Genomic DNA, 27,540 nt, shown 5'->3' on the forward strand with positions numbered 1-27,540 from the left:
TTCTTTGTATCTTTTAGTCATATTTTAAAATGTCTTCATATATATATATTATACATTTCCTATAAATTATTTCCATATATTTTATCTTTCACTATTATAACTAAGGTCTGTTAGCTAATATCTTCTAATTGGTTGTTTTAAGTATTTCCCCCCATTCTTTTGAATTTCTTCTTTGAGGACTTCAGTTATGCATGCTAGTTCTCCTTGGCCAGACTTTATTTCTCTCTCACATCTCCATTTTTCTAATACAAACACCAGTATCCTGTGTGTATTTTTGCAGTGTTTTTTTTTTTCCCTTTTGCCTCTTCCAGTTTCATCTGCATATTTTGAATTTTTTATTCCTTCTTGTTCTTAGAAGTCTCCCAGCTTATATTTCATCTTCTATCACATTGCCATTTCTTCTCTGTCATAATTCTTGCATTTCTACTTTTTGGTCTTCTATAGAAGTGGTTGCTTCCCCAGCTTTTTTAAATTCGTGACAGAATATTTGGTTACAGTATTTGTCTCTGCATTGTATTTTTCTTTAATTGGTAAGTTTCGTGGCCCTTAGATACATTTTTTTTCTTATGGTATCTTTGTTTTGATGCCCTGCTATGTCCCATTTTAACACTCACAGTTGAATGAGTTGGCATTTCCTAGACTATAACCTGAAGTAGGTTTCTGGGTCGGGATAGAAGGTAGCATTCTTCTGGGACTTATAATCCAAAATCCTTTTCCTTCTCTGCTATCAAAAGAATGATGGTTACCAATGCTATTTGTTTATGTATTTATTTTGAGGCTCTTTTCCTTTACGTCTCTGATCCCAAATGCATTCTTCTATTATCCCTTCTTACCCCCACTTTTGCAAACAGGAAACAAAGTTTGCCCTCTATGGGATTTTCCTCACCAGAAACATTTTTTTTTCTGATGTTTTCTTAAATTCATTAATTGTCTGTCTCATCACACACCATAATTTATCTCTTCCCGTCCTCCCACATGACTTATGCCTTATCTTAGCTAACTTTTTTTTTTTTTAATGATATCCTCACGGTCCATCTAGGTTGTCACAAAAGGCAAGATGTCCTTCTTTTTTATGTCTGAATAGTATTTCATTGTATATATATACCACAGTTTCTTTATCCATTCATCCATTAATGGACAATTAGATACTTTTCATATCTTAGCTATTGTTAATATTTCAATAAACATAGAGGTGCGTGTACATTTTCAAATTAGTGTTTTTATTTTGTTCAGATAAATATTCAGAAGTGGAATAGTGGGATCATATGGTAGTTCTGCTTTTAATTTTTGAGGAAACTCTGTACTGTTTTCCATCGTGGGCGCACCAATTTACATTCCCACCAACAGTGCATGAGGGCTCCCTTCTCTCCACATTCTTGCTAACACTTGTTATTTCTTGTCTTTTTGTTGATAGCCATTCTGATATGTGTGAGATGTTGGCTCACTTTTGATGGGTCACTCTTTCTCCTAATTTTATAATAAATGAAATTCATATTATGTTTGTATGATTTTAGAATAAAAAGAAGAAAGAAGTGTTCATTCTAGAAATCATTTTAACTTTTGAGGTTTAGTACCTCTTAGTTAGCAAGGAACTAAAGTAGAGTAGGAAGGGGAGGGTGTTTTCCAGACTCTTCCCGTACTTCTTTTAAAGGCAAGGTTATCTTATGATTCGTTCTATAGTAAAAACAAAGTTTCAGTAACATGCTTCAAAAGAAAGACATGAGGACACGCCTCACTGACTCAGGGTGTACGTGCATTTGTGTGTATGGGGGGAGTAGATAATTTCTATATGCTTGAGGAATGTTTGTATAAAATTCTAATATCCAACATATTTCAAATCATGCCTACAAATTCTATTCAAATCATTACTTGCATGCATGCATCTGAAGTAAACCATAGCTATGGAAGAATAAAAATTTCTGAATATAAAGAAAGCTATTGATAAATCTGGGTGGGCAAACTGTGAATGTCTAGTTGGGATTAGTTAGACATGGCCAAGATTGGTTTGTTGTTAATAGAGAAGAGGTTGAGAGTTTATTCTCCATGTGGACTAACTGGCTTTACTTTGGCCACAAGCTGGCTTAACTTCAGCTGGAATTCACAGATGAAGATCTTGGCTCAGGAAAAATGTACTTTATTTATTAAAAAATTAAATAGGAGGTAAATAAAAACTTAAAAACATTGCATCTGGATAGTGAATGAAGCATTACTAACTTTATTTAGGATAGACTGCTTAGGTACATCTTAGATACTACTTAGGTATATCTTTGCTCTTTCTTCTTTTCCTTTTACATTCTTAACATTTCTTTCCTGGTTGGACGACTGCGGTGGAAATCTTGGTGGAAAAAATCCAAACTGATCAGACTCTAATCTTGTATTTATCATCATGTTATCTTCCAATTAAGTTGCAGTATGTGTGCTTTGTATGTGCGATAACATACACATTGTTTTCTTCCTTTGTCTGTCCATTAGAGTTTATAATTTGAAATCAGTGTATTTAACATCCCTAGAATTACGTGAACTGTCAAAATACTTTATTTTGGAGGGAGCCAGTAGACTGATGGGAAGGCAGAACTCTTTTTTACCTATGTAAATATCTTTTATTGTAGACAGCTCCAAATTTTTTTTTCTAATAAATAGCTAGTTTTTTGAGTCTTTTTTTTTTTTTTTGGAGAAAATTAATTTGGATCATTAGACAAGGATTTTTACATTTTTTATTAAAATATTCATGATATGTAAGATGTGAATGGTCACAGTTTCTTCACAAATACAAAAATAATATTTTTACTCTATTTAGTAAGAAAGAACTCTGTTGCAAGACACAGAAGATGTACATTTAGATATAAACTATTTACCATGCTTTCAACATTAAAGGTGTAGGAGGAATAGAATACATTTTAAACTCTTACCCATTTATATTCTCCTTTCACATTTAGCTCACTCATTTCTTTGGCCTTCGTGTTGGGTGTGACAGTGTATTAGCCAAGCTGTCTCAGGCATTCAGGCATTTTATCAGTTCTGCAAGACAGATGCTAAACAGCATAGTCTAAATTGAAATCTCTGATGACTCTCTGGAGACAAGTTGATAGCAAGAATCACACTTGAGCACTTAAATATGTGGCCTTTTCCCATATTTAACTGCAAGGAGAGAACAGCTTTTGAGTAAACGTTTTTAGCCTTCAACTGTCAAGATTTCTTTTTTATCATTTGATTATTGCGTCTCGTTTTGTTAGGAAAGGCTATCAATCTCCTTTTTTTCCCCCTACAATGGAGAATTTAAAGGACCACTGATGCCTATTACTTTAAACAAAACAATTTAGAGAAACTGTGTAGTCCAATATTGCTTTCGGAACTATTTTAGGCTACAGAGACAACATTTTGAAATAAAATCTTAGTGCCAAGTGTGTTCCAGTTTAGTTGTAAATTTAAAATGACATAACCATAATATTCTCAGCAATCTTCGGGACTTCCTTGTTTCATACAGTTGTTGCAGAAGCATTTTTAAATCAAGTTATTGGATCGTAGCCTGAAAGAAGTCTCAAATCTATGAAACCGAGGTCATTATAAAGGTGATGGAGCTGAGAAAAATAAGCCTTGAAATGTCAACAGGGATGTATCTCCATAGCCCCTGTGGATTCCAACAGGGAGTTTATGTGCTTTTCGAGATTCCACTTAGCTCTACAGTTGGGTGAATTCTCTGATAATATTGTTTGTCCTCAATATTTGTTGAATTAATAAATACACATGTTAGGTTAGAAAGGTGTAAAAAGGATCTTAGAGGTCAGCCAGTGTAATTTTTTATTTTGACCCATGAGAAAGCTGAGGCTCCAAATAGTCCAATCACTTGCCCACAAAATACGGGAACTAATTCATCCACACCAAGCTCATCCTTTCTTCTGTACTGTGTGTGTCTTTATGAGCTAAGTTAGATCCTTTTGAGAACAAGGCAGGGCATAATTTATTGTCAAGAAAAAGAGTTAAGTCTAGTACTAAAGTCTTCTAGTTTTTTGATTGAAATATTTGTCATTTTATTCCATATTACTATCTTTACTAACACTGTATCCTCATTCTACCTACTTGAAAAACTACATTATAAGTTTCTTGTTTTTTGGTAGGGGGCATGTAATCATCATATGACAATGCTAATTTAATTACAACTTATTATAATACCCACAGTACTAATTTTAGTTTTTATTTATTCTAATCATATTTAAACTAGTCTCTGTAAGTACTTGAGACTAATATATTTCATTTTAAATGTCACACAAGGGAGCGCCTAGGTGGCGCAGTCAGTAAGCATCTGCTTTCGGCTCAGGGCGTGATCCCAGTGTTCTGGGATCGAGCCCCACATCAGGCTTCTCTGCTGGGAGCCTGCTTCTTCCTCTCCCACTCCCCCTGCTTGTGTTCCCGCTCTCGCTGGCTGTCTCTCTATGTCAAATAAATAAATAAAATCTTTAAAAAATAAAAAATAAAAGAAAAATGTCACACAAGCCTTCGATTTTAACCAAAATTTTCTCATTTATACAAGTGAATTTCAAAAAGAGAAAATGTGGGTTTTAATGTGAGAGGCTTTGCATATAAAGAAAATATGTATCAGTCTCATCAATAATAAATTTGTGGTCATAAAACTGGTGACATTGATAGTTACTTAGACCTAAGAAATGGACAGAAAATACAGACAATTGGTTCTGATTTAATCCTTAATAATTACAAAAGTTGTAAATACACAAATCTGTGATACAGCAGCCATAATTCTCTGATAATTATTTCTAATTGAAATTGTACAGATTTCAAGTTTATAGGAAATTAAAATGTATTTCTGCCTGGTGCCACTGAAAAGTACAGGTATTTTGCAAAGCTAAATAACATTTTATAATGAAAAGAAATAATGTCTTAAAACTAAAATGTTTTATAGTCTGAGTGTGCAGAATTTTATATACCTTTCTGTGGCATTTCTGTGGCATATCACCTGCTTATTTCTATAGAAGAGTCTGGGGAATAATTCTCACCTCTTTTCCTTAATAACATATATCTTGAGGATAATATATTTGACTTACCTCTTTGTCACCAATATTACGAAGCCTAGTAACTTGGAAATATTATGTACTGGATTCATTTTTCAATGAATGAATGACATAGGCAGGATCTATTTTAGAGACAATTTCTTTTTTTTTTTTTTTAAGATTTTATTTATTTATTTGACAGACATAGAGACAGCCAGCGAGAGAAGGAACACAAGCAAGAGGAGTGGGAGAGGAAGAAGCAGGCTCTCAGTGGAGGAGCCTGATGTGGGGCTCGATCCCAGAATGCTGGGAACACGCCCTGAGCCGAAAGCAGATGCTTAACCACTGCGCCACCCAGGCGCCCCTAGAGACAATTTCTTAACTCTGTTTCTAAGAAATACTTTAGCGTATGTGACCAAAGGTCCTTGAATTCTGATTTATGAGTTTCTAACACTGAAAAACCTATACTTCACAAGTTTCTCTGGCCATTTTAGGTAAGTGTATTAGTCATAAATATATATTTTATTCTAAAATCTATTCCAGTTCCATATGTGATGAAATAGTTTATGAATTCCAATATTATAGCCCATTAATATTTTTTTCCTCTCTCCATTTCCAATCACAGTTAACTTTGCCCAACTGTGACAATGCTACCTTCCTAGCAACACAGATTTGGACAGTTCGTGGTGCAGGATGGCTCCCAAAGACTACATCTGGCTTCACGTTCCTCACTTATCCCTCAATGCACTGTACTCTATTTTCCATCCCATCATGCCAGTATAGCTTTTTAATTTTCAAAGAACTTTCAACCCTCTTCTTAATTGACCCACTTGCATCATTAAAAAACCTGTTCCTCTCATTCATTGATTTCTATACCATCCCTTCCCCATTTTCTTGCTACCATTCTGACTATCCTTCCTATTCTCCTATAGAATCCATTTATTATTAAGTCTTCAGAAAATGTTTCAAGTTCTCAGTCTTTTCCTCACCGTATACTTACTTTTCCCTTTGGAAAAATTTACCAATTTCCGTAGATTTAATCCACCACTGACTATAGGCAAATTTTTATCAACATCCCGGATCTCCCTGATAATCTCCATATAGATTGTTCTGGTGGTCTGTTAGTTTGTCCTTTAGGCATTCCAGGCCTAATGTGAAGAAGAACTTAATGCCACTCTAAGGTAGGAATATGGCCTGTCAGAAAAGGCTTCTTAGAATTAGTGAGATTTGTGCTGAGTCATGAAGGTGATTGGTTATTCAGGAGAAAAAGAAGGAGTGAAAGGAATGAAGGAGTGAAGGAGAATAAAAGGTGGTGGAACAGGAAAATCATGGAACCCGGGGAGAGCAGGCCATATTTGAAAATGGCCAGTATGTGGGCACAACTGACGGAGGGACCTGTGGACAGTCACCAGAGGCATCGCCGTCAGCTTCCAAATATCTGCACAGTGGGAATGCGTGCAGTGGGAACTCATCTGTGGCTTTTAAGTAGGTGAAGGGTATGATTTAATTAGTCAGTAACCGCTGTGCGCAGCATTCACAATATCCTGATGGAGGAACGATACAAGAAGCTCAAAGCTGGAGACAAAAAGAGCAAGTAAAGAAAAGACAAAGAAACTTTTCTACCAAAAAAAAAGTAAAACTTCTAAATGCTAAATCAGTAAAAATGGAAAACAAAGAAGGCAAGGAGATATTTACAGTAAATGCAACCAATGGTTAATATTTATTGATAGGAAAAAAACTCCTACAAATTGATATTAATGTGGAAAAGACATGAACATACTTTCACAATGTATGCATATAGCATTTATACTAAAATAAGAAATATTCATCCTCATTTGTTAAACACAGTAATCCAAATTGAACAATAGGAAGATGTCAGGACTGCATGTTTATGTTCTGCAAATTTCATATGTTGAAGCACTAACCCCGATTGTGATGGTGTTTGGAGGTGGGGCCTTTGGGATTAGGTTTATGAGATGGGCCCCTAAAAGTGTGGCCTCTGTGACAGGATTCGTGTCCTGAGAGAGGAGGAAGAGAGACCAGACCTCTTTTGAGCCCTCTCTGGTGTGTGAGGACACAGTGAAGGGCAACAGTCTGCAAGCTGGAAAGACGATTCTCATCAGAACCTGATCACGCTGCCACCTCACGCTGCCACCTCATCGTGGGTGTCTAGCCTCCAGAAATGTGAGAAATAAATATCTGTCATTTAAATCATACAATCTATGGTATTTTGGTAGAGCAGCCCAGGCAGACTAAGACAAAAGACCTGTTCACCTATTTAATCAGCAAATAATTTTTTTTTTTTAAAGATTTTATTTATTTATTCGATAGAGATAGAGACAGCCAGCGAGAGAGGGAACACAAGCGGGAGAAGTGGGAGAGGAAGAAGCAGGCTCCTAGCAGAAGAGCCTGACGTGGGGCTCGATCCCACAACGCCGGGACCACGCCCTGAGCTGAAGGCAGACGCTTAACCGCTGTGCCACCCAGGCGCCCCATAATCAGCAAATAATTTTATCAAGAATCACAAAATATAAATTTTGATTCTATTATCTCATTTGAGGGGACTCTGTCTGAAGGGTATGATATAAAATGGGGAAAATGTGATATGCCTGAGATGTTTATAATAATGTGATTACAAAAGGCAAAAAAAAATCAGAAATAATATAGATTTCAAATATAATTTCAAATGGTGGAATATTGCTTAGCCACAAAAAATGAAATTCTGTTATCCATAGCAGCATTAAAACATATCACACTACATCGGGGCGCCTGGGTGGCACAGCGGTTAAGTGTCTGCCATCGGCTCAGGGCGTGATCCCGGCGTTATGGGATCGNCAAAACATATCACTACATCGGGGTGCCTGGGTGGCACAGCGGTTAAGTGTCTGCCATCGGCTCAGGGCGTGATCCCGGCGTTATGGGATCGAGCCCCACGTCAGGCTCCTCTGCTATGGGCCTGCTTCTTCCTCTCCCACTCCCCCTGCTTGTGTTCCCTCTCTCGCTGGCTGTCTCTATCTCTGTCAAATAAATAAATAAATAAATCTAAAAAAAAAAAAAAAACCATATCACACTACATGAAAAAGTACACTAAATGGAACGGACATAAAAATGAAAAATTATGGTATTTGTACATATGTTCTAGAGGGAAAAAGCACAAAATTAGTAATAGCTGGTAGAATTTGAAGTAATTTAATAAGATTTCCCTCCATCTCACTGTTTATTTTTTATGTAACTTAAACAAATTGATTAATTGCATCTTTGTAGTCGAAGCCTATTTCATCTCTGCCTCTGGATCTCTTCAGTCAATCAGTCGTGTGCCCTAGATAATTCCCCTCTAGGTTTTTGCCCAAACCCAGCCTGCCAGTATAGAGACTAAGGACGAGTCCTGTAGAGTAGAAGCACTGGGGGGTCTCTTTCCTTTACTTACTAACTCTTTGATTCCTCCCAGTTTATTGAAGCTATTGAAGCTTAGATTTTCTTGTCTCTGAGGATCATTTCATGTGGTTTCGTCAAAAACTGATACCAATTAATGCCTGTAAAACAATGAATAGTTTATTAAGGGATTTTGTTGTTGTTCTTGATGGCATCCTAATTTAAGGCCTTTGTTACCTTGTGTTTGACCCACTGCAGTAAAGTTCAGACTGATCATCTTGACTCCAGGCCATCCCTTTAGATCTCAGTGGAAGAAGCTTCCTAAAGTAGGCCACCCACATCACTTGGCTGTTTTCCCTGCCACTCGCTATTACCTGTAGGGCCTGATTATTAAGGACTCCACAATATGTCTATGTATGTTGAACATTTGTTGTAATATATATGTAATATATATAATATATATTTGTTGTTATATATATATATATATATATATTATATATATATTTTTTTTTTTTTTACCATATAGGGCATTGTTATATTTTCTGGCCATTACTAACAAAAACATCACTATCATGTTTTGTTACATTATTAAAGTTTCTTATAAAAACTTTACCTGATAATACAAATTCACTTTTGTTAACGATGAGGTGCCCCATCTAGTACTACAATCAGATTTGCTAACTGTAATACTTTTGCAAGCATTTCCTTGGTCCTCTGGTAACCTTAAAAATTTCTGATGTGTTAGAACAGTTATGATTGGCAAGTGGGGCAGACACTGAATTATAGTCCTACTTACTCAGAAGTCTAGGCTGATGGCAACAAATTCGCCAGTCCTGGGGCTAATATTCAAGTGCCTCAGTAGCTCAGGGACAATACGACTCTTGCCCACTAATTGCTTAACCACAGCGCTTTCAGTGAATCCAAATTTCAGGTTAAAGCTGATGAAAATAGGAGGGGCGCCTGGGTGGCTCAGTCGGTTAAGCGTCTGCCTTTGGCTCAGGTCATGATTCCAGGGTCCTGGGATTGGGCTCCCTGCTTAGTGGGGAGCTTGCTTCTCCCTGTCCCTCTGTCGCTCCCCCTGCTCGTGCTCTCTCACACACTCTCTCTCAAATAAATAATAAATAAAAATCTTTAAAAGAAATGCTTGTGAAAATAGGAAATTAATATCTTTGCATCTTATTGTCTTAATGTTAGTAAGCTGGCTAAACAGACCAATTAGAATAACACAATATAGATTTCCCACTTGAAGTAAAGGTCTCTTTTTTCTTAGCAGCTTCAGTTTATGCTAAAAAATTAAACTATTGAAAAGTAAACTTTCAACTATATGATGAAGAATTTTAGAGAACCACAAAATTCGATCCTACTAATTATTATTAGTTTGTGACCATATGACAGAACCTGTGCTCTACGTCCTAAATCCATTCCAGCATTCAATAAGTGTAGGCATATAAAGTACTCTGTCATTTATAGTCACTTCAAAGTGCATTCAATATCTTGGTTCCCAAGTGCATTAGATTTTATTAAAAGCATTCTGCTGGGACACCCATTCTTCGTAATTGGTTTATAGACAGCCCCCACCATTTAGGAAAATCCTAATTGCGTTTTCCCACAAATCTAGCTTGATTTATGGTTCCTTATTTGTTCTGTATTATTTATAATGAATCAGGGTAAAATTCTTAAGACATTAAATAAAATTCGCAGTAGTCCTTTTAAGACATTTAATAAATGTACAATAGTCCTTTGATAAATATGGGAGGTACATGAGGATCCTTAACAGTATTTTTGCTTATTTTTAATTGTATTTAGTCAACCTATATCCATCTGTGTGATTTCCAATAGTAAGATCTTTATTACCTTTCCAGAGACTATAATTTACTTGATTTTTCATGTACAAATTTCTAGAATTACTCGGAATGTTGGAATGGATTATGTGTAGAGTATAAAAAAATATTTTAGCCTTCTGTTAGGCTTAAGTAGGTATATGCGTATTTGGAACAGAATAGATATTATCTAGGGACAGTGACAGAGCATCTGCATACAATTAGGTAATGCCCCGTGTTGCACTAACAGGTTTAACTAGTCAGCTTTCGAATTACAACTTTGAGATGCCAAGAGTTAATTTGGAATGGGTCTATAGGAGAATCCAAAAAAAAAAAGTGTTTTAAAATGAGTAAATGACAGAGATATAAGAACAGAGGATAACAGACACTGAAGAAAGAATTTCCACACTGTTGAGTGATTACATAGCAAACTAAGTGAAGACTTTCCATGGAATTGTAAGCATGGAATCATATCTGTAGGGAGTCCATGAAAATTTATGGGGAGAAAGAGAAAGTATACGTTATCTACGAACAGTTTATAAAAAGCCCCCTAGTCTTCTTAGAAATATGTTCATTCTTTGAAAAGTTTGGATGATTAGAATTTTGAATCCAGAATTAGAAAGACTGGGGTATATTTAGAATAAGAGACAAAGGAAAAAGGCAAATTGATTTTAAGACAAATGCAAAGAAAAGGGACAAAGATGGATACTCTCTAACAAAACAAAATTAAACAAATGGGAGGCTTGCTATCAACAGCATAAATAATAACTTGGCATCTAGAAAAATGGAAAGGATGGTTAGCAGATGATAAGCAGACAAAAGATCTAAATGATGGTTGTAGCTGAATGTTTTAAATGAGGAATTGAACCTTTCATCCCTACTGGACCAGTAAAGAGGTCCTCAGCACCCACATTGGGGGTAGCTTAGACTCTCACCCTAGCCAGCAGTGACAAGCTCTTACCCCTTTCTGCTGGGGTGCTGTCAAGAGAATGCCTCCTAGTGGGACAGGAATGTCATCACTGCCCAGCAGTAATGAGGCCACCCCCTTATATGATGTCGGCGTGGGGAGCAGTCATGGGGCGCTCCTACTCCAACCTGTCCAGGAGGTGTCACTGGAGGCCTAGTGGTGCTGGAGCCCCCACCTTCATCCAGTATCAGTGAAAAACTCCCTCTACGGAGTCAACAGAGGCCAAGTGGGCCTCCAGGATTTCCACCCCAACCTGATGGTAATGAGCTAGTAACACTTCCTGCCAGAGATACGTTAGAATAAACCAGCTACAACAGAAGGTGTAAGGTCCAGAGTTTCACAATCACCAATGTCCAGGTTTCAATAGAAAATCAATCATCACACCAAGAATCAGGAAGATCAAAAAGCAAATGAAAAAAGACAATCAGTAGATGTCACCCTTACCCTCTAGACCCCGGCAACCACCAATCTAGTCTGTTTCTGAGTCCAATTCTTTAAGATTTCTCATGTAAGTGAGATCACACAGTATTTGTCTTCTTGTCTGACTTACTCACTTACTCACTTAGCATAATGCCTTCAAGCTTCATCCATGTTGTCACAAGAGACAAGATTTCCTTTTTTTATGGCTGAATAGTTCATTATATATGTATATGTATGTATATACATCATCTATACATATATTTATGCATATGTATTTTCTTTATGTATTTAATATTTATTTTTTAAAAAGCCCAAAAAATGAGGTATCTGCTGACCAGCAATCAGTACTGTACAATAATACAACACACATATACATACACGCATATGCACTATTCTCTGTAACTTTCTATAAATATGCATGATACTGGTTTAATTTGGCTAAGTTTTCTTTTTTTGGATTATGTATACCACTTTTTGGAGGTGTTAAAATGGTGGCATGATGGTAGATGGTGATCTTTTTTTTTTTTTTTGGTATATAACTTGTTGGCAAAATAAAAAGTTGTCAATTCATCAATTTCCAAAAATGTGATTCAAAATTTACCAGTCCATAAACTGCTAAAGTCCTGGAGTGTTGTCTCTATAGTTACTGTCATACTAATGTAGATGGGAATGTCTGTGTAACATCCAGCTCAGAGCCCTGCACAAAGTAGTTGTCATATACATATGGTTACGTAACAATTGAATGAATTTGTCTGAAAATGGTGGCTAATAATTCTAATACCAGAACAAATTTCAAATATTTTATAAGTAAAAGGCAATCTTGCTTCCCCGCTGCCCAAGTCACATCAGTTACTTATATAATTGTATGCTGGAAATAATGTTCTATGTAGTGAAGGAAATTCTAAACTCTAGGGGCGCCTGGGTGGCTCAGTCAGTTAAGCTTCTGACTTCTGATTTCACCAGAGGTCATGATCTCAGGGTCCTGAGATTGAGCCAGGCATGGGACTCTGCACTCAGCAGGGAGTCTGTTTGAGATTCTCTCTCTCTTTCTCCCTCTGCCCCTCTCCACAACCTTACATGTGTGTGTGGGCACATGCGTGCACTCTCTCTCTCTCTAAAAAAATAAAAAATTAAAAAATAAACTCTAATACCTTTGTGTTACCCCCCTTTCAACTCTAGTTCAGCATTTAATCATCTTAATATTTTAGTATCTGATTCAGTTCTTATTATTAGCCTTTCTATGTGCTTCAGATAAAATGTATCTGTCATATTTGTTATATTAGATGTGTTTTTACATATTTCTTTATTGAAATTAAAGTTTTTTACATGAATATTAAAAATTAGCATATTAAGTAACTTAAAATATTAAGATATTACATAAATTATTTGCTATTCTATCCATATTAAGAATTAACAAGATAATCTGTTTTTATTAAACTAGTAAATATCTAGTATTTATCTTTTTTTTCAGAGAAAGATAATCAATGGTCTATAATTTTCTAAATAGTCACTAATCACTTTCAATTTTGTAACCTAATGAATTAATTCATATGTAAATAATGCAGATTTAAAAGATATTCTTAATATGAATAACTCAATATAAAATGTTTCTTCTTTGGGGTACCTGGGTTAAGCATCTACCTTCAGCTTAGGTCATGATCCCGGGGTCCTGGGATTGAGCCCCGTGTCAGGCTATCTGCTAGCGTGGAGCCTGCTTGAGATTCTCTCTCCCTCTCCCTCTCCCTCCGCCTCTCCTGCTCTGCTTAGGCTGTCTCTCTCTTTCTCTCTCTCTTTCTCAAATAAATAAATAAAATCTTTTTAAATTATGACATGTTTCTTCTTTGAGAAAAATCTCAATTTGGGGGATGAAACATTCTCATGTAATCTAATGTTACTTACTCATAAATTCATAATATCAAATGTATAATATATGTGCACATTTTCTTTTTAAATACTCTTATTTGTTATAACTTAATTTATATAACATTTTTATAGTTTTGTTGTTAATATTCACAACATGAGAACATATTTTACATTTTATGTAAATAGAAAGATTTAAAGGACATACTGTATTTTTTAAAATTTATTTGAGAGAGAGAGAGCAGGGAGAGGGGCAGAGGGAGAGAGATAACCCCTAGCAGACTGTGTGCCAAGCAGAGCCTGACACGGGGCTCAATCTCATAACCCTAAGATCACGACCTGAGCCGAAATCAAGAGTCTGGTGTTTAATCAACTGTGCCACCCGGGTACCCCAAAGGATATATTTTAAATTTATTACTTCAGTATTCCACAAAGTATATCAGACCTGAGATTAGAATTAGCAATTATTAAAAAGTTAAAAGTTTTAACATTCTGAACTTAAAGGCCTCTATTAAAATTTTTACTTAAACCAAAGTTTAGACTTTTTCCCTTATAATGTGATATTTTTTAAGTGACTTTTTCTAGGAATGCATTCTAAAGTAGCTTGAAATAAAGTAAACCCTTAATGATTATAAAATAATTGTCTTCTTTAAATGCTGTATTAGTGAAGTTGCTGTTGTCCATCATTAGACAATTTGGTTTTTATCTTCCAGAATATTTCATATAAACTAAAACTTAAGAAAAGTCTTTTTACTGTGCATTTTTTGGTATTTTCAAAACCTGATTCCTATTTTTCTTTTTTCTTTAAAGGTGAGAGGCCCTCCAGTTGCAGGAGCATTTAAAGAAAGACCAACCAAGCCCACAGCATTTCGAAAGTTTTATGAGCGAGGAGACTTCCCAATTGCCCTTGAGCATGATTCGAAAGGAAACAAAATTGCGTGGAAGGTAAGTCAGGGCACAGCTGGGAGAACCAGCTGGGCCGCTGGAGGGACATCTCCCAAAGCCGAACACACTTGGCTAAGTAAATAAACTGGAGTGATTTCTCAGCGAATGGAAGATGGTGGGTAAGCTCTTAGAGAAAGCCCCCCTGTGTCAGCTGTCCACCTTGACTAACAATTAAATTACAGCCTGCAAAAAAGAAAATGACAGAGTTGCTTTGCCTCAGAGAATTGTCTGCTGCCCAATTCATCTCTATTTTTATGAGAACCTGGCAGTGGAGCCTGTTTCAGGCAGTCCATCAAATGATGGAACTGGTGGCTGAATACGGAGAGCAACAGCCATTTATCTCCCCCAAATTTCACCTTCCTGCAGGACACTTCCAAATGGAAGCTTTAATTACCTAAATGGATAGGTCAAGATTGTCTGCTCCCTGGAAATGCAGAGTGGAATACAAAAGAAGGCTGCTTCTCGTGGCTGCACTCTCTCTGTCTGCAGCATGTGTCAGCGGCAGTGGCTGTCATACGTGCCTGGTTAGAAGCTGACCTCCATGCTGAAACCATTACGGCACCAACATTTTTCTGACAAAAGGTTAATTGGCTTCAAAATAAATGTATTGCCTAATGACTCCATTCTAATGTGGCTGTGTTTCTTTCTAAAAGGCTCACTGATGTTGTTTGTAAAAACTTGCCAATCTCTTAACTGGAGAAGGCTTTTACATTTAATTTGAAAAATGAATGCTGATCTCTAACCAGCTTCTGCTATTTAATTATTTTTTGTTATCAAGGACCTTGCTTTGGGTGATATTTATCAGCTAAAAGGGCTTCTCTGCCTAAGGACAGAGTGGCACATGTGTGTATCACATCAGGTGGAGGAACCTAAGAGGTGTTTGCCAAATACCATCTCGCTGAAGCAATTGACCCATTTAGCTAAAAAGTTCCACAGTAATATCTGAAGGTGAAGATAGGAATTGTTTGTACTTTGTATAAATTTACATTAAAAAATAAAAAGGCCAAAGTAAATAATTCATCTAAGTAAATACTTAACTTCGTCAAAATTAACCTTTTCCTTCCTTTATGGAGCAACTAAAAGAATTGTTTGCATTATTTCTAATATGTCTTTAAATGTTTTTGTGGAATTATCAAACATTTCTAAATCTCGAGCAGCCGTAAGGCATTCAGTTATTGAATGTAGAATTTCTGCAAACTATTTGGGAATAGAAATCTGTTATTAAATTTTGTCATAATTTTTTTAGGGGGATGACAGACATCACTATCTTGCTTTTAATCATTTCTGTTAAAAATGTGAATTTGTTATGTGACAATGTGCATATAATGAGGAAGAACTTACGGCAAGTATAAGTGATTCAGATATTTTAGTCTTAATGTTAAGTACATATTCCCAAAATTTTACTATAAATTTTGGGTTTGTTTATATTTGATTAGGTACGTGGATCTTGTATTTATTTGTCTATATGCTGTGTCCACAGGGCAACACCATGGAAGTTCTTAAAAATCCCATTTCTTTGGAGCAAAAGAATATGCTATATCCTCATAAAAAGTCAGTAGATTTTGGTGTTTTAAGCAATTATAGCCCAAAAAATTATATCAGTAAAAAATTTACAGATTCATTTTGACCCGCTGAAATAATCTTACGAAAAACTTTCAGAAGTGTCAAGAGACTAGGAAAAAATTCGTCTTGAAAATAATGAAAATGTAGGATGAATCATTTTGCTTTATCTTTGATAATCCAACAGTCAGAAGGAATATAAACTACTTTTCTTTTTTATAGGTACATTAATTCTTTTACTATTGGCGATAGTACTAATTCAGTAAGCCAAAAAGCCCGAATAAAAAGGAAGCAATTTATTTGCCGCCAGTGGTAGAATAAAAGCATACATTTAAAGAAACATCTTATCCTATAACCTGTAGGCTTCTGCCAACCACGTTTCATTTGTACTACTCTAAATTGAAATTAATATGTTAAAATTATTAAGGATAGGCTTATAAACAGTCTCTCGATATATTTATATCTGTTCCGTGGTGCATGTGCTGTGGGGACAATCTGATACTTGGTAGGGGTAGAGGGCTTCTTTAGGACTCCAAATCTAAGGAAGGAGCCTTGAATGTTGAAGGAAGCAGGGCTATACCCCCCCACACCCTACAAAACAAAAACAAAAACAAACAACCCCAGACCCTGCACTGTACTTCCTTCCTGTGTGCGGACAGAGCACAGGTCTCCATGTTATAGCTCACCCCCTGCTGAAGGCTCCCCAGTAACTCTGTTTCCCAGGAAAATACTGGTCCCCTCTCCATACTCCTTGTGACACCACTGGGACTTCAAGGGGTTTGCAAGTGCCTGAAATGGTGTGCACAATTAAGTAGTAAGAAGTGGTATGTCTTTTATCAGCATTTCCTGTGGCTCTGAAATACTTAGGAGTCACTGTCCTGAAGCATGATGAAGGCTGTCTCAGCACCCGAGGCTCAGCTAGTCTGTGGAGTTGCTGATCATTGCTGCCTCTGACCCCAAATTCCCTGTCTATCTGTTCTAGGTTAGCCGACCCCAACTTTTCTATAGTAGAAGTCACCATATATTCTTGAAATAACAAAGGCACTCTACGGTAACAGTTTATAAATGACCAGATAAACTCAGAAAACAGAAGAGTTTACGTAGGTAAATGTCTTTGCACATTTTGATTTTTCAACCCGCATTCTGAACTGCCACCCAAGTTTAGTGACCATGAAAATGGTTATTTGTTCCACATGCCAAAACAACAAGACAGACCAAATGCCATAATCTGTACAGTTCAGTCTATTCCTTATGGTATCGCTACAAATCAGAGAACTACTACAAGTCCCCGCAATGGTGAAAATGTTCTACATCTGCACTGTCTAATAATTACAACTGGCCATATGTGGCCATTAAGCACTTGAAATGTCCCTAGTGAGACTGAGGAACTAAATTTTTAATTTTAATTAATTTTAATTTAAATAGCCACATGGTTACCATATTAGAAGTGCTGCTCTACACTAAGATAGTGGCAGTCAAAAATGAATCCCCGAACCTGCTGGCCAGACAGAGGACTAGAGCTATGTGCAGATTACTGTGAAAATGAAAAAATAGGACTGATACATGCATTTTTGTCACGGCTCTCCATGCTTATCATATATTCCTTGATAAACCTGAAAAAAGTTTTGCAAAATTTTTGTAGTGAAATTTTTCCATATACTGATCAGTGGCAAGTCAATTACCTATTAAAAATGAATAGATCTGATCTGGAATATGAAATCTACCAGGCAAACTCTGGCATACTTTTTTTTTATTTTTAAGTATGCATTTTCTAAATATAGCTGAAGAATTATTAATTATTAATGGCTAAAGACATTAAAAAACGTAAAAACGACTTAAGCAAAATTTTTAAATCTGTTTCTTTTTTCTGCATTTTCCTCGACTCTACCAACGTTCAGGAAACATGACTATGGCTGATATCTTCAATATCTAGAGTGTAGGCAATAGAAGCGAAAAACAGCTAAATATTCTGGATAAGTTACAAAGCAGATAATCAGCATAAACAATGGACATTCTACAATTGTTTTTGAGTTTCCACATCTTAAATTTCCACATGGGAGTAGAGGAGCTTACTTTGAACTGTCCTCTCAAGTCCACCTCCCAGCATCTTTCATCCAAGCTCCCATACCCTTCAGGTTTCCTCAGGAATTGTCCCTCCTCCTCTGCTGGCTCCTCTTCTCTCCTCCTTCCCCTCCTGCCTCTCTTCCCCCTTTCCTCTCCTCCCCCTCTTCCCCCTCCTCCCCCTCCTCTCCCTCCTCCCCTTCTTCCCCTTCCTCCTTTTTCCTCCTCCTCCTTCTTCTTCTTCCTCCTCTTCTTCCCCTTCCTCCCCTTTGCCTTCCTCCTCCTTCCCTCACTTCCTCCTTCCTTTCCTTTTTTGTTTGTTACTTCCTGGAATGTACATTTTTGCCTCTAGTTTTCCCATGGTCAATTTTGGAGAGGGAACAGGAGCCCATTATAATTCTCTATTTGGGGGCAGGAATCTGAAGTCATCAGGAGTAGTCACCCAAATGAATGTGAAATGATAATTGTTATTTACACACTTAATGAGGAGCAGATATGTAAATCATAGGTAACACATGAAATTCACTGTCTTAAAAATTCTGATTCCAAACCATCATTTTAAAATAGTAGGGCAATACAAGTTGTTTTAAAATAGCCACTTTTATATAGACCTTGGCAGAAGGAGTTGGAGAAAAATGTTGGAATCACATTGGAATTTTTAAAAATTAACTACATGGTATTATAAACCATTTATTTATTTTAGAGAGCTACCACTACACTAAGGTATCTGTAAGTTTCTTCACTTTATAGGCATTTTCATTTCGTAGATACTGATAGAAATCACCTTTCTTCACCTGCCCACGATATCATGCTTTATGACAGAAATGTGGCATATACTAAGAGTCTTGTTTTCACTAAATTTCTAATGAACATGCCTAAAGATATCCCAGGTATTAGACAGGTTTGAATAAGAAATAGATAACCTGGGGCGCCTGGGTGGCACAGCGGTTAAGCGTCTGCCTTCGGCTCAGGGCGTGATCCCGGCGTTATGGGATCGAGCCCCACATCAGGCTCCTCTGCTGTGAGCCTGCTTCTTCCTCTCCCGCTCCCCCTGCTTGTGTTCCCTCTCTCGCTGGCTGTCTCTATCTCTGTCAAATAAATAAATAAAATCTTTAAAAAAAAAAAAAAAGAAATAGATAACCTATAACTGTCTTGCCAAATCAGGATATAATAGGAACCCTTTTTACAAATGCAACTCAGAAACCAAACAACCAGATTGTCTTAAAAAAGGGGAAAGCTCAAAATGGGCTGCGTCAGCAACGTATAATCCCTCATCTGGCAAGGTTGTCACAGGCATTGTCCAAAGTGGCGTCGCTCTGTGGAGGATTTCTGCATTCTTGTTTTCTCATCCTTTTTTTGAATATGTATATAAATGATTTTAGTAACCTGTTATACTGAAATAAAATTAACAAAGCCAGAAAACTGATACGCATAGGCAGGTACAGGTGAGAATGGACTTTAGGTAGCCTCTATTCACCGCCAAGAATGTGGTCTTCCTCATGGGCCTTTTGGAGATACATACAATGTTATCATTAAAGCACCCTTCCCCTGAGGTTAATGTATTCATTATACAGTTACTTGTTGGTCAAAACTTGGATCACACAACTTTGTTTTACTATTAAAAAGTGACTTCATAAATTAACATCGATTGGGTAACTAAAAACACACTTTTCTAATTTTTTATCCAACGAATTATAGATTTATATAAAGAATATAGAGAGGGGCGCCTGGGTGGCACAGCGGTTAAGCATCTGCCTTCGGCTCAGGGCGTGATCCCGTTGTTCTGGGATCGAGCCCCACATCAGGCTCCTCTGCTGGGAGCCTGCTTCTTCCTCTCCCACTCCCCCTGCTTGTGTTCCCACTCTCGCTGCCTGTCTCTATCTCTGTCAAATAAATAAAACCTTTAAAAAAAAAAAAAAAAGAATATAGAGAATGTTAGCATATAATAAGAAAAGTGAAAGAAAATGAAAACCAGATAGGGACCTACAATGGAGCCAATATTAAGTTAATAAAAATGGCTTATGCTGAAGTCTTCTAAGGTAGGAATCTCTGTATTTCAGGTTTGTTTGCTCATTTATCCCAGCGCCTAGAACAGTTATCTGGGACAGAGTTGGTGCCCGGTGATATATACTGAATGAGTGGAAAGCGTCCTAGAGTGTATTGGCTATCTTCAGATTTTACTTCTCTAGACACTGTTCCATGATGTTTCTCTTACTCTGTAGGCCTTACTCTCTTTATCTGTAAGTGAAGACCATGTACTAGATGATTCATATGGCCCCCTTTTAATTCTGGGAGCTCTAAGAAATTTTGTTTCATAATTATTAAAATAACTATAATTTCCAATGTCCATGAAATATTTCAGGGAATAAATATTAACTAGAAATTCCAGTAAATTTGAAATCACGGTCCAGAGTTATATGCATTAGTTTCTGTGGGTTGGACTTTTTCATGAAAATGCTTCTTTGATATGTAAATGCTTTCTTTCCTAGTGAACTGATTTTTAAAATTTCTTAAATTTCAAAGTGGCAAGTTTACCTTTCTAAATGACTAAATATATATGTCCAATTTGAACATCCAAGTAAGGAAAATGCTGTGAATAAATGAATACTCAAATTCATTTTTAAAATTTCTGACAACGGTGGCCAGACCACACCCTCAGTTCTAGCTTGACTTGCTCTGTGCTAATACTTGGTCATGACTCTTTAGAATTTCTTCTCAGTATGTTCTTTTTCTCAGTTCTTTCCAGTTCTTAGCAGCATTGGTATTCATGAACTATAAAAAGCTCTGTCAATGTGACTGTTTTCATTGACATAACTGATAATTTCCTACTAGGAAAAACAGTTATTGAATATAATTATTATTAAAATCATGCACTAATTTTCTTACAATTAAAATCAGCCCCAAACCATGGTAGCTCATTATCTGTAAATAGTACTGCATTTTAAAGTAAGTCACTCTGTGATATGATACCTGATCCATTAGTCCTCATTACATTGTTCTCAAAATTCTGTAATTTTGATTAATCATTAGTCCTTTGGTGCCTTCAATTTCTTAGTGTTTCACTTTCTTAAGGACTTAAAAAAAAAAACTGATGTTATATCTATACCGACCCTCTACCCCAGGTAAAACCAATGTTGATTTTTCAAATCTTGTAGGCAAATTTATTTGAGAGTTGCATAATTTGTTTCACATGAAGAAGAATGAATGTTCTCCTGGAATTGTCCTGGGCTTCTGTTTCTTTTGATTACTGACAAAGCTTGAATTTGGATAGCAGGCCTTAGTAGAATTTGTAAGGCAAATTTTACAAAAGAAGTGACAATTTACCTGATTTTTGTACAAGAGTGCTGCCACGTTTCCACTATTAATTCCTCTGTGATTAATTAATAGACAGAGCTTATTCTAGAGGTCTTGAAAAAAAAAATAATCCCCTGGCAATTACTGTGCTGTTCTGTGTTTTTTGGAGGAGGGGACTGCATACACAATTAATGCCATTCTTTTATTTGATGTAAATTGCTATGTCTTAAAAGTGTACAGCACAGAAAAACAGCCATGTATCAGAAATAACTTTAATTTAAATTGGTTAGATGACCTCTGAAAGCTAGATGAAAGATTTTCTGCTGAATGGGCTGGTGCTCCCTGCTGCCTATATAATTTATGTGAGAAATTAGTGCGAATGGTTCACTTTTATGGAGCGGTGCTGCTTGTAGCAAGCCTGCAGAAACAATTTTCCCCCAAGCCTCCATCTGTTCTTCAAACTAGGGCATATGCCATCTCATTGAGCTTGAAAGTCAACTGATTTATGACTCCTGGAAAGTGCAGAGATTGAAAAGAAAGGTCGACCGCGGCTCTGTGACAGTGATTTGGTAGGCACTGGCTGAAGACAATTCACATTACCAGGGGCCCAAGGGAAACAAGCCATGTTGTAAGTTTCATATCTGGGCAGACTGACAACTGGAATAAAAACAAATCACTCCTGCTTTTTACGTTAAACGACCCCCTGTTGAAACGTAGGAGCCCTCTTGGTGGTGTGAGGGTGTCCCAGCTGGGGGAAGGTGGTGTCACTCACTCTCCCCTGAAGAACTGGGACGGCCTCCAACCACCCCGTGATCCCTGCTGCCCTTTCCGGAGTATCAGGACTCGAATCTTTAAACTAACTATGTGTGTTGCTACTTGTTAGAAAGTTCCATTTGGGGACACAAACCGGACTTTGGTGATTTTTCTGTATCTGCCTGGAGGGCGAATCTCCAGTTCTGTTCCAATTAGTAATTTAATGAATGGCTCCCACTCTGTCTTATCACTTGTCACATACCCCTTTTCTTAATTGAAGCACTTTCGAGATCAAAAGTTCTTTGACAGATGACAAGTGCAATCAGATTGATGGTACGATAGTAAAAAAAAAAAAAAATCAATGTTTGTTTGATGCTTTTATTTAGAGTGGTCAGAGTGTCTCTCTACATTTGAGGCTTCCAGATATTGAGTGAATTTTCAGCCCCCTGCAGTTGTATTAAAGTTTCTCCTTTTCTTTCAGGTAAAATCTAAATAAATGTGTTACAGAATACTGATATCAATTTTAATCCAAATTGGAGGCAGCAATTTTAGGAAATTACATTTTACCTTTATCAAAAAGATTACCTTGACCTTGAAAGTTGTATGCAAAAATCAGTACTGATAGGATAATCAGTTGAATTCATGTAAAAAAAAAGTCATCCTTGTTATTACTTAGGAAGTTCTGTTCTCAATATGAAATATATCCAGTTATCTCATAAAATAAGAAAATGTTGGGAAGTAGAAGGAATAAATAAATCACTCACCATTCCACCATTCACTGACTGCAACTGTTAACATTTTTAAAATTATGTCTGTCTTATCTTTCTTGCCTAATTGAGGTCATAGTGTATATCGTACCTTGTAAAAACTATTTGTCATTATATGCATATAGAAATGGGATGCACTTATTCTTAGGTTTTTCTGATTGTTTCATAGTTTAAAAATAATGGATGATTATTTTAGGAAATTTGGAGAACAGATAAAATGTATGCAGAAGACAGCATTTGTTCTAACTTTTAGTAACTGATGTTTTAGTTCAGTCTTTCTTCTACATGTATGCTTTCAACTTTGTTGAAATTGCTTTTCATAGGATGATTTTTAAAGGACTCAGGGGAACGTTCAAGGACCTAATTAGGAGAGGAGATTAATAATAGACATAACTGCCACAGGAGTATTAATAATTAATAGTTCTCTCCAGTTCAACAACAGCAACAACAAAAAGGACAACCACAGCTTTATCTGCATTTTTAAATTCCCAGTGGTCATCTCTTTGGCAGTGGCACACGTGGTATCTCCTTCAGCAATTCTTACACCACAGTGACACACGGAAGTGTGTTTGTCATTGTGAACATGTGGTTAGTAGATTTTTGGAGAAGAGAAACAAATGTTAAGAAAAATTTTTATTAACTATGAAACACATTTCTTGCTATTGGGAAAAGTATAAAAATGGACAAAGGCAACTGACAAAATCCTTATAAAACCAGTGTCTGCTCCCAATCTAAGAAGCACCCCTAACAACAACAACAAATCCTAAAGAATTTCCAAAGCTGTGTTCCAGTCTGAACAAGGGAATACACATAAAACTTGGAAGCCATACATTTCCATTATTTGAGTTCTTACTTAGATTCATCTTTCTCTGTGTTCATGCATATCGTTAAGCCATTTTATAAAAAGCAGGTACACGGGTTGAGTATTTCTGAATCCTTGAATATCTCGAAAATATTATTTTTCAACTTTCATACATGCAACACAATTTGCTTCATATTAGCACTCTTAAATTACAACTGTTCCTCTCCATACCTCTGAAGAATGTAACATCATTACATTCTAACATGCGATTGCTGAGAAATTAAGACCAGTCTGATTTTTTATTCCTTTGATCTGTTTTTATTTGCTTGTTTATTTTGTTTGGTAACCTGGGTAATTGCACTATTTTTGTATAATTAAAAGTTGCTTCCATATGTATTTTTTGCTTTCAGTGATTCTTTAATATAGTAAACTTATTCTACTTACTTGAAATTTTTTCTCAAGTGAGGAAAGTTTTTTTTTCTGTAATGTCATTGATTTTTTTGTTACGACTTTTCTCATTTCTTTCTTAAAACAAATACATGAAGAGTGTAAACATATTTTATCCTGTCATTCCTGTCATTGTCTCCCTCAATATTTTCACCTTTTTATTCATTTTTAAAAACTTTTATGAAAGTCTTCTTATATTTTGTTTTCTTTAATATCAATTTGTCTATTTTACTTCCACTGCTCTATTTAGTCCTACAAATATTTATCTTGCTCGTTTCTTCACTCATATCATTACACATATTGGCTTCAAAATCATGGTACAAGCAAGTTTATTATAGATTATGTTCTGATTTATTAATATTTCATAACCTGGATTAGCAAAAATAAAAAATATGGGCCAACCACAATCCTAAGGTAACCTCTGCCTTAGCGTGAGCTCTTCATACCCTTCTTTCTCTGCATTCGCAAATCTGTGTGTGTATGCAATTTTTTAACAACATTTTACTCATACTTCATAACTTTTTTCAATTAATTACAAGTCATAACCGTCTTTCCACATCAGTGAATGTGCACTTTAAAAATCATTTTGGGAATCTCTGCCCAATTCCCTATTGTTGGATATTAATGGTTTTCTTAGATAGTAATGCTTTTCTCCAATCTTTTGCTAATATAAGCAATACTATTATCAGCGTCATTGTACATATTATATAGATTGTGTCTTGCAAACATGTCTGATTATTTCCTAAGGGTAAAATCTCATTTTCTGTTTGCCTTGACCTATTCTCAACAAGTGCATTTCTGCTTTTCTTCTTTAAAGAGGTTTGGCTTTGTGAATCTTTGAGCACACCCATTTCTAAAAATCACTGATTTCTGCAATAATGAATTTAAAGGGGCTTCCTTACCATCTAAATCTATAAGATGATATTCCATTTCATTTTTTGCAAGATTAATATATGACTATTTATTTATCTTCAATTTTACCTCAATCTAGAATTTGTTTTTGCTAAAACATAGAGCATGTGGTTGTCCTTGACCTCACTCCCTCTGCTTGGGGACAGGTGAGCTCTCCTTATCAGCATGACTTAGGGAGACTTCCCAGCTCCTAGCCAATACCATGTCTGATATGAATATGCTTTGTCTTGTCCTCCTCTATTGGCCCTCCAGGGACTCTCTGTGACTTCTGACAGCAAGATAGATGGATTAGGTAAACACATACACTCCCGAAAATGCACATGCACCCAGCTGTGTTTTCCTCTGCCCTTACCTGCAGCATTTTGCCTGTGGGGCATGCTGCTTTCCAGGGTGCAATGCAGTGTGTCTCTGTCCCTCCTTCTGAAGTTTCACTGAGAGTTGGCCTCCAAAGGATGTAGCAATGATATTGACAGAGATGAGGATGGAAATGGATAACTGCATTTGTCTTTGTCTTAAAAAGCAATTACTTCACAGCAGCAGGATGGTGGCTGTCCATACCCGCCCCCAACTGAGTTTGTTCCCATCTTACCTTTCTGAGGGGACAGAAAGTGTAGGAGGGATGAAAAAAAACACCTAGCGACTGGTTGCAAAACATGAGTTGACCATGAATTGTGGTTTTTCAGTGCGGTTCCGTTGGCCTCATCGTATGTAGAAATTCCTTTTATTTCTGCCTGTGCATTCATTATTATACCTGATTTCAGTTGCATGTTGAGTTTTTCTCCTTGTCTATATCTTCATAGGTAATTTTGTGACATGTTGGGAGACACTGTGTCAAATACTCTTGTTCAAATGCTATTTAAAACAGCCGAGTCCATTTTAGTTCTGTCCATCATGGGACTGTATTCCATTACAGAGAAGTAATGTGATCTCATCAACACTTAGGCAACAGTGACTCATCTATTCAGAAAAGAATTGAGTAGTTATAATGGGCAAAACTCGGCAGTGAGCTCTGTAGTCCAGCTAATAATGGTTTTGGTCTTGAGAAGCTTATTGACTTGAGTAGATCATTGTTCGATGAAGAAACTAAAAAGTGCACAAAGCACATATCAAATCTTAAACCAAATCGCTTCCTCTTGCGTACTTCATAAATTTGTAATCCTTTATTCAGTATGTGTTCAATGTTTGCTGCTTTAATGGTATGGTTCAGATAATTTCTCTGAACAAATTCTTAAAATTGATAGACTCTACAAAATTTTTACAAGTTCATAAATTTGTATCTATTTAAATGAATGCAGTTTGCTGATGCTTGTTTTCTTTTTCCTGCTTCAGTCTATTTATTACTATATAAACAAATAGCAAATTTTACCTTGAAAATGACCACAAGGTGATCAATCCACATCCCTATGTGTCTACTTATTGTGGCAATGCCAGGTATCACTGAGACATCCCTGACTCCAAAATTCTACACTGTATTTTAAAACATACAGTATTACTCATGTTTTTATATAGATGGGAATTTTAAAAATTTATTCCATTTGAGATTCAATCTGTTTTAAATTTGAAGACTCTGGAGTCCCTATTAAGTACAAGTTGGACTTTTATTGTGGTTACTTTCATATCTTTTAATGTCTTTTTTCTTCTCTTTTATCTACTAGTTTCATTCTAGACTAATTCCTCAAATCTGTCTTCCAATTTAATAATTGCTTTCTTCAGTTAGGTTTAATGTACTGCTTAACCTATGTGTTGAGTTTTATTTTTTAATTTGGTTTCAGTGAATAACAATTCTAGAATTTTTGTTCGTTTCCTTCAAAGATCTGTTTTGTTCTTTCATTATGTCTTTTTTTTTTTTTTTGCTTTATGGTTTTTCTTATTCTCTTTATCAGGTTATATATTTTAAATACAGTCATTTAAAGTTTCTTTCACGTTCATCTATTATCTGTAGTTCCCAGGATGTGAGTTTGAATCTGCCATTTTCTCTTACTCTCAGCTGTTTTGTGTTCCTTTGTGCTTCATATTTTACTGGGAGCTTCCCTTTTGTGCAATGCACTTTCCTTGGGACTCCCTCATGTGCTGGAATGTGGAGCATCCCTGCGGTGTGCTCTCAAGTGTGTTTCTCCCCGGAAACAGGTTCTGACCTGACTTGTATGTGAACCAGGTTTAGGTTTCTTCACCAGGTTCCTACTCACCGCTCGAGATTTGAGTTTTCTCTTCATTTCTGGGAACTTGGTATTCACCTTTCTTACTTTTGAGAGTGGCTATGTATTTTGTAACTTTTCATCCAGCACTTATAGCTTTCTCGGTCATATTAGCCAGAGGCCTTATGATAGGGTTGCTTTCTCAGTCAGCTTACTATCTTGCCTTTGCTACAGAGGAAGAACTATCTTGAGATACAATATTTCTTCATTGTAAGACCAAATCTAATTTTTTTTATGTAAAGAAATGGATGAAATAAAATACTCTTTGTATTTCTCATGGAAGCCCTTGTATTTAAATAAATGTTAGCAGCTAATGTGTATTGCATGATTTTATGTGTGTGTGTGTGTGTGTGTGTGTATAA

The 27,540-nt window shown here is 36.2% G+C and overlaps 1 protein-coding gene across 1 annotated transcript in view; it reads left to right on the top strand.

The window, feature by feature from the left end:
- PACRG (parkin coregulated) overlaps nt 1-27,540 on the top strand; it is a 505,932-nt gene that overhangs the window by 62,826 nt on the left and 415,566 nt on the right. The window contains exon 2 of the mRNA XM_002923978.4: nt 14,253-14,387. Coding sequence (XP_002924024.4) covers nt 14,253-14,387 — 135 coding nt within the window. The remainder of the gene's footprint in view (nt 1-14,252; nt 14,388-27,540) is intronic.

Source organism: Ailuropoda melanoleuca, chromosome 10 (assembly GCF_002007445.2).
Source record: "Ailuropoda melanoleuca isolate Jingjing chromosome 10, ASM200744v2, whole genome shotgun sequence".
Classification (NCBI taxonomy): Eukaryota; Metazoa; Chordata; class Mammalia; order Carnivora; family Ursidae; genus Ailuropoda; species Ailuropoda melanoleuca.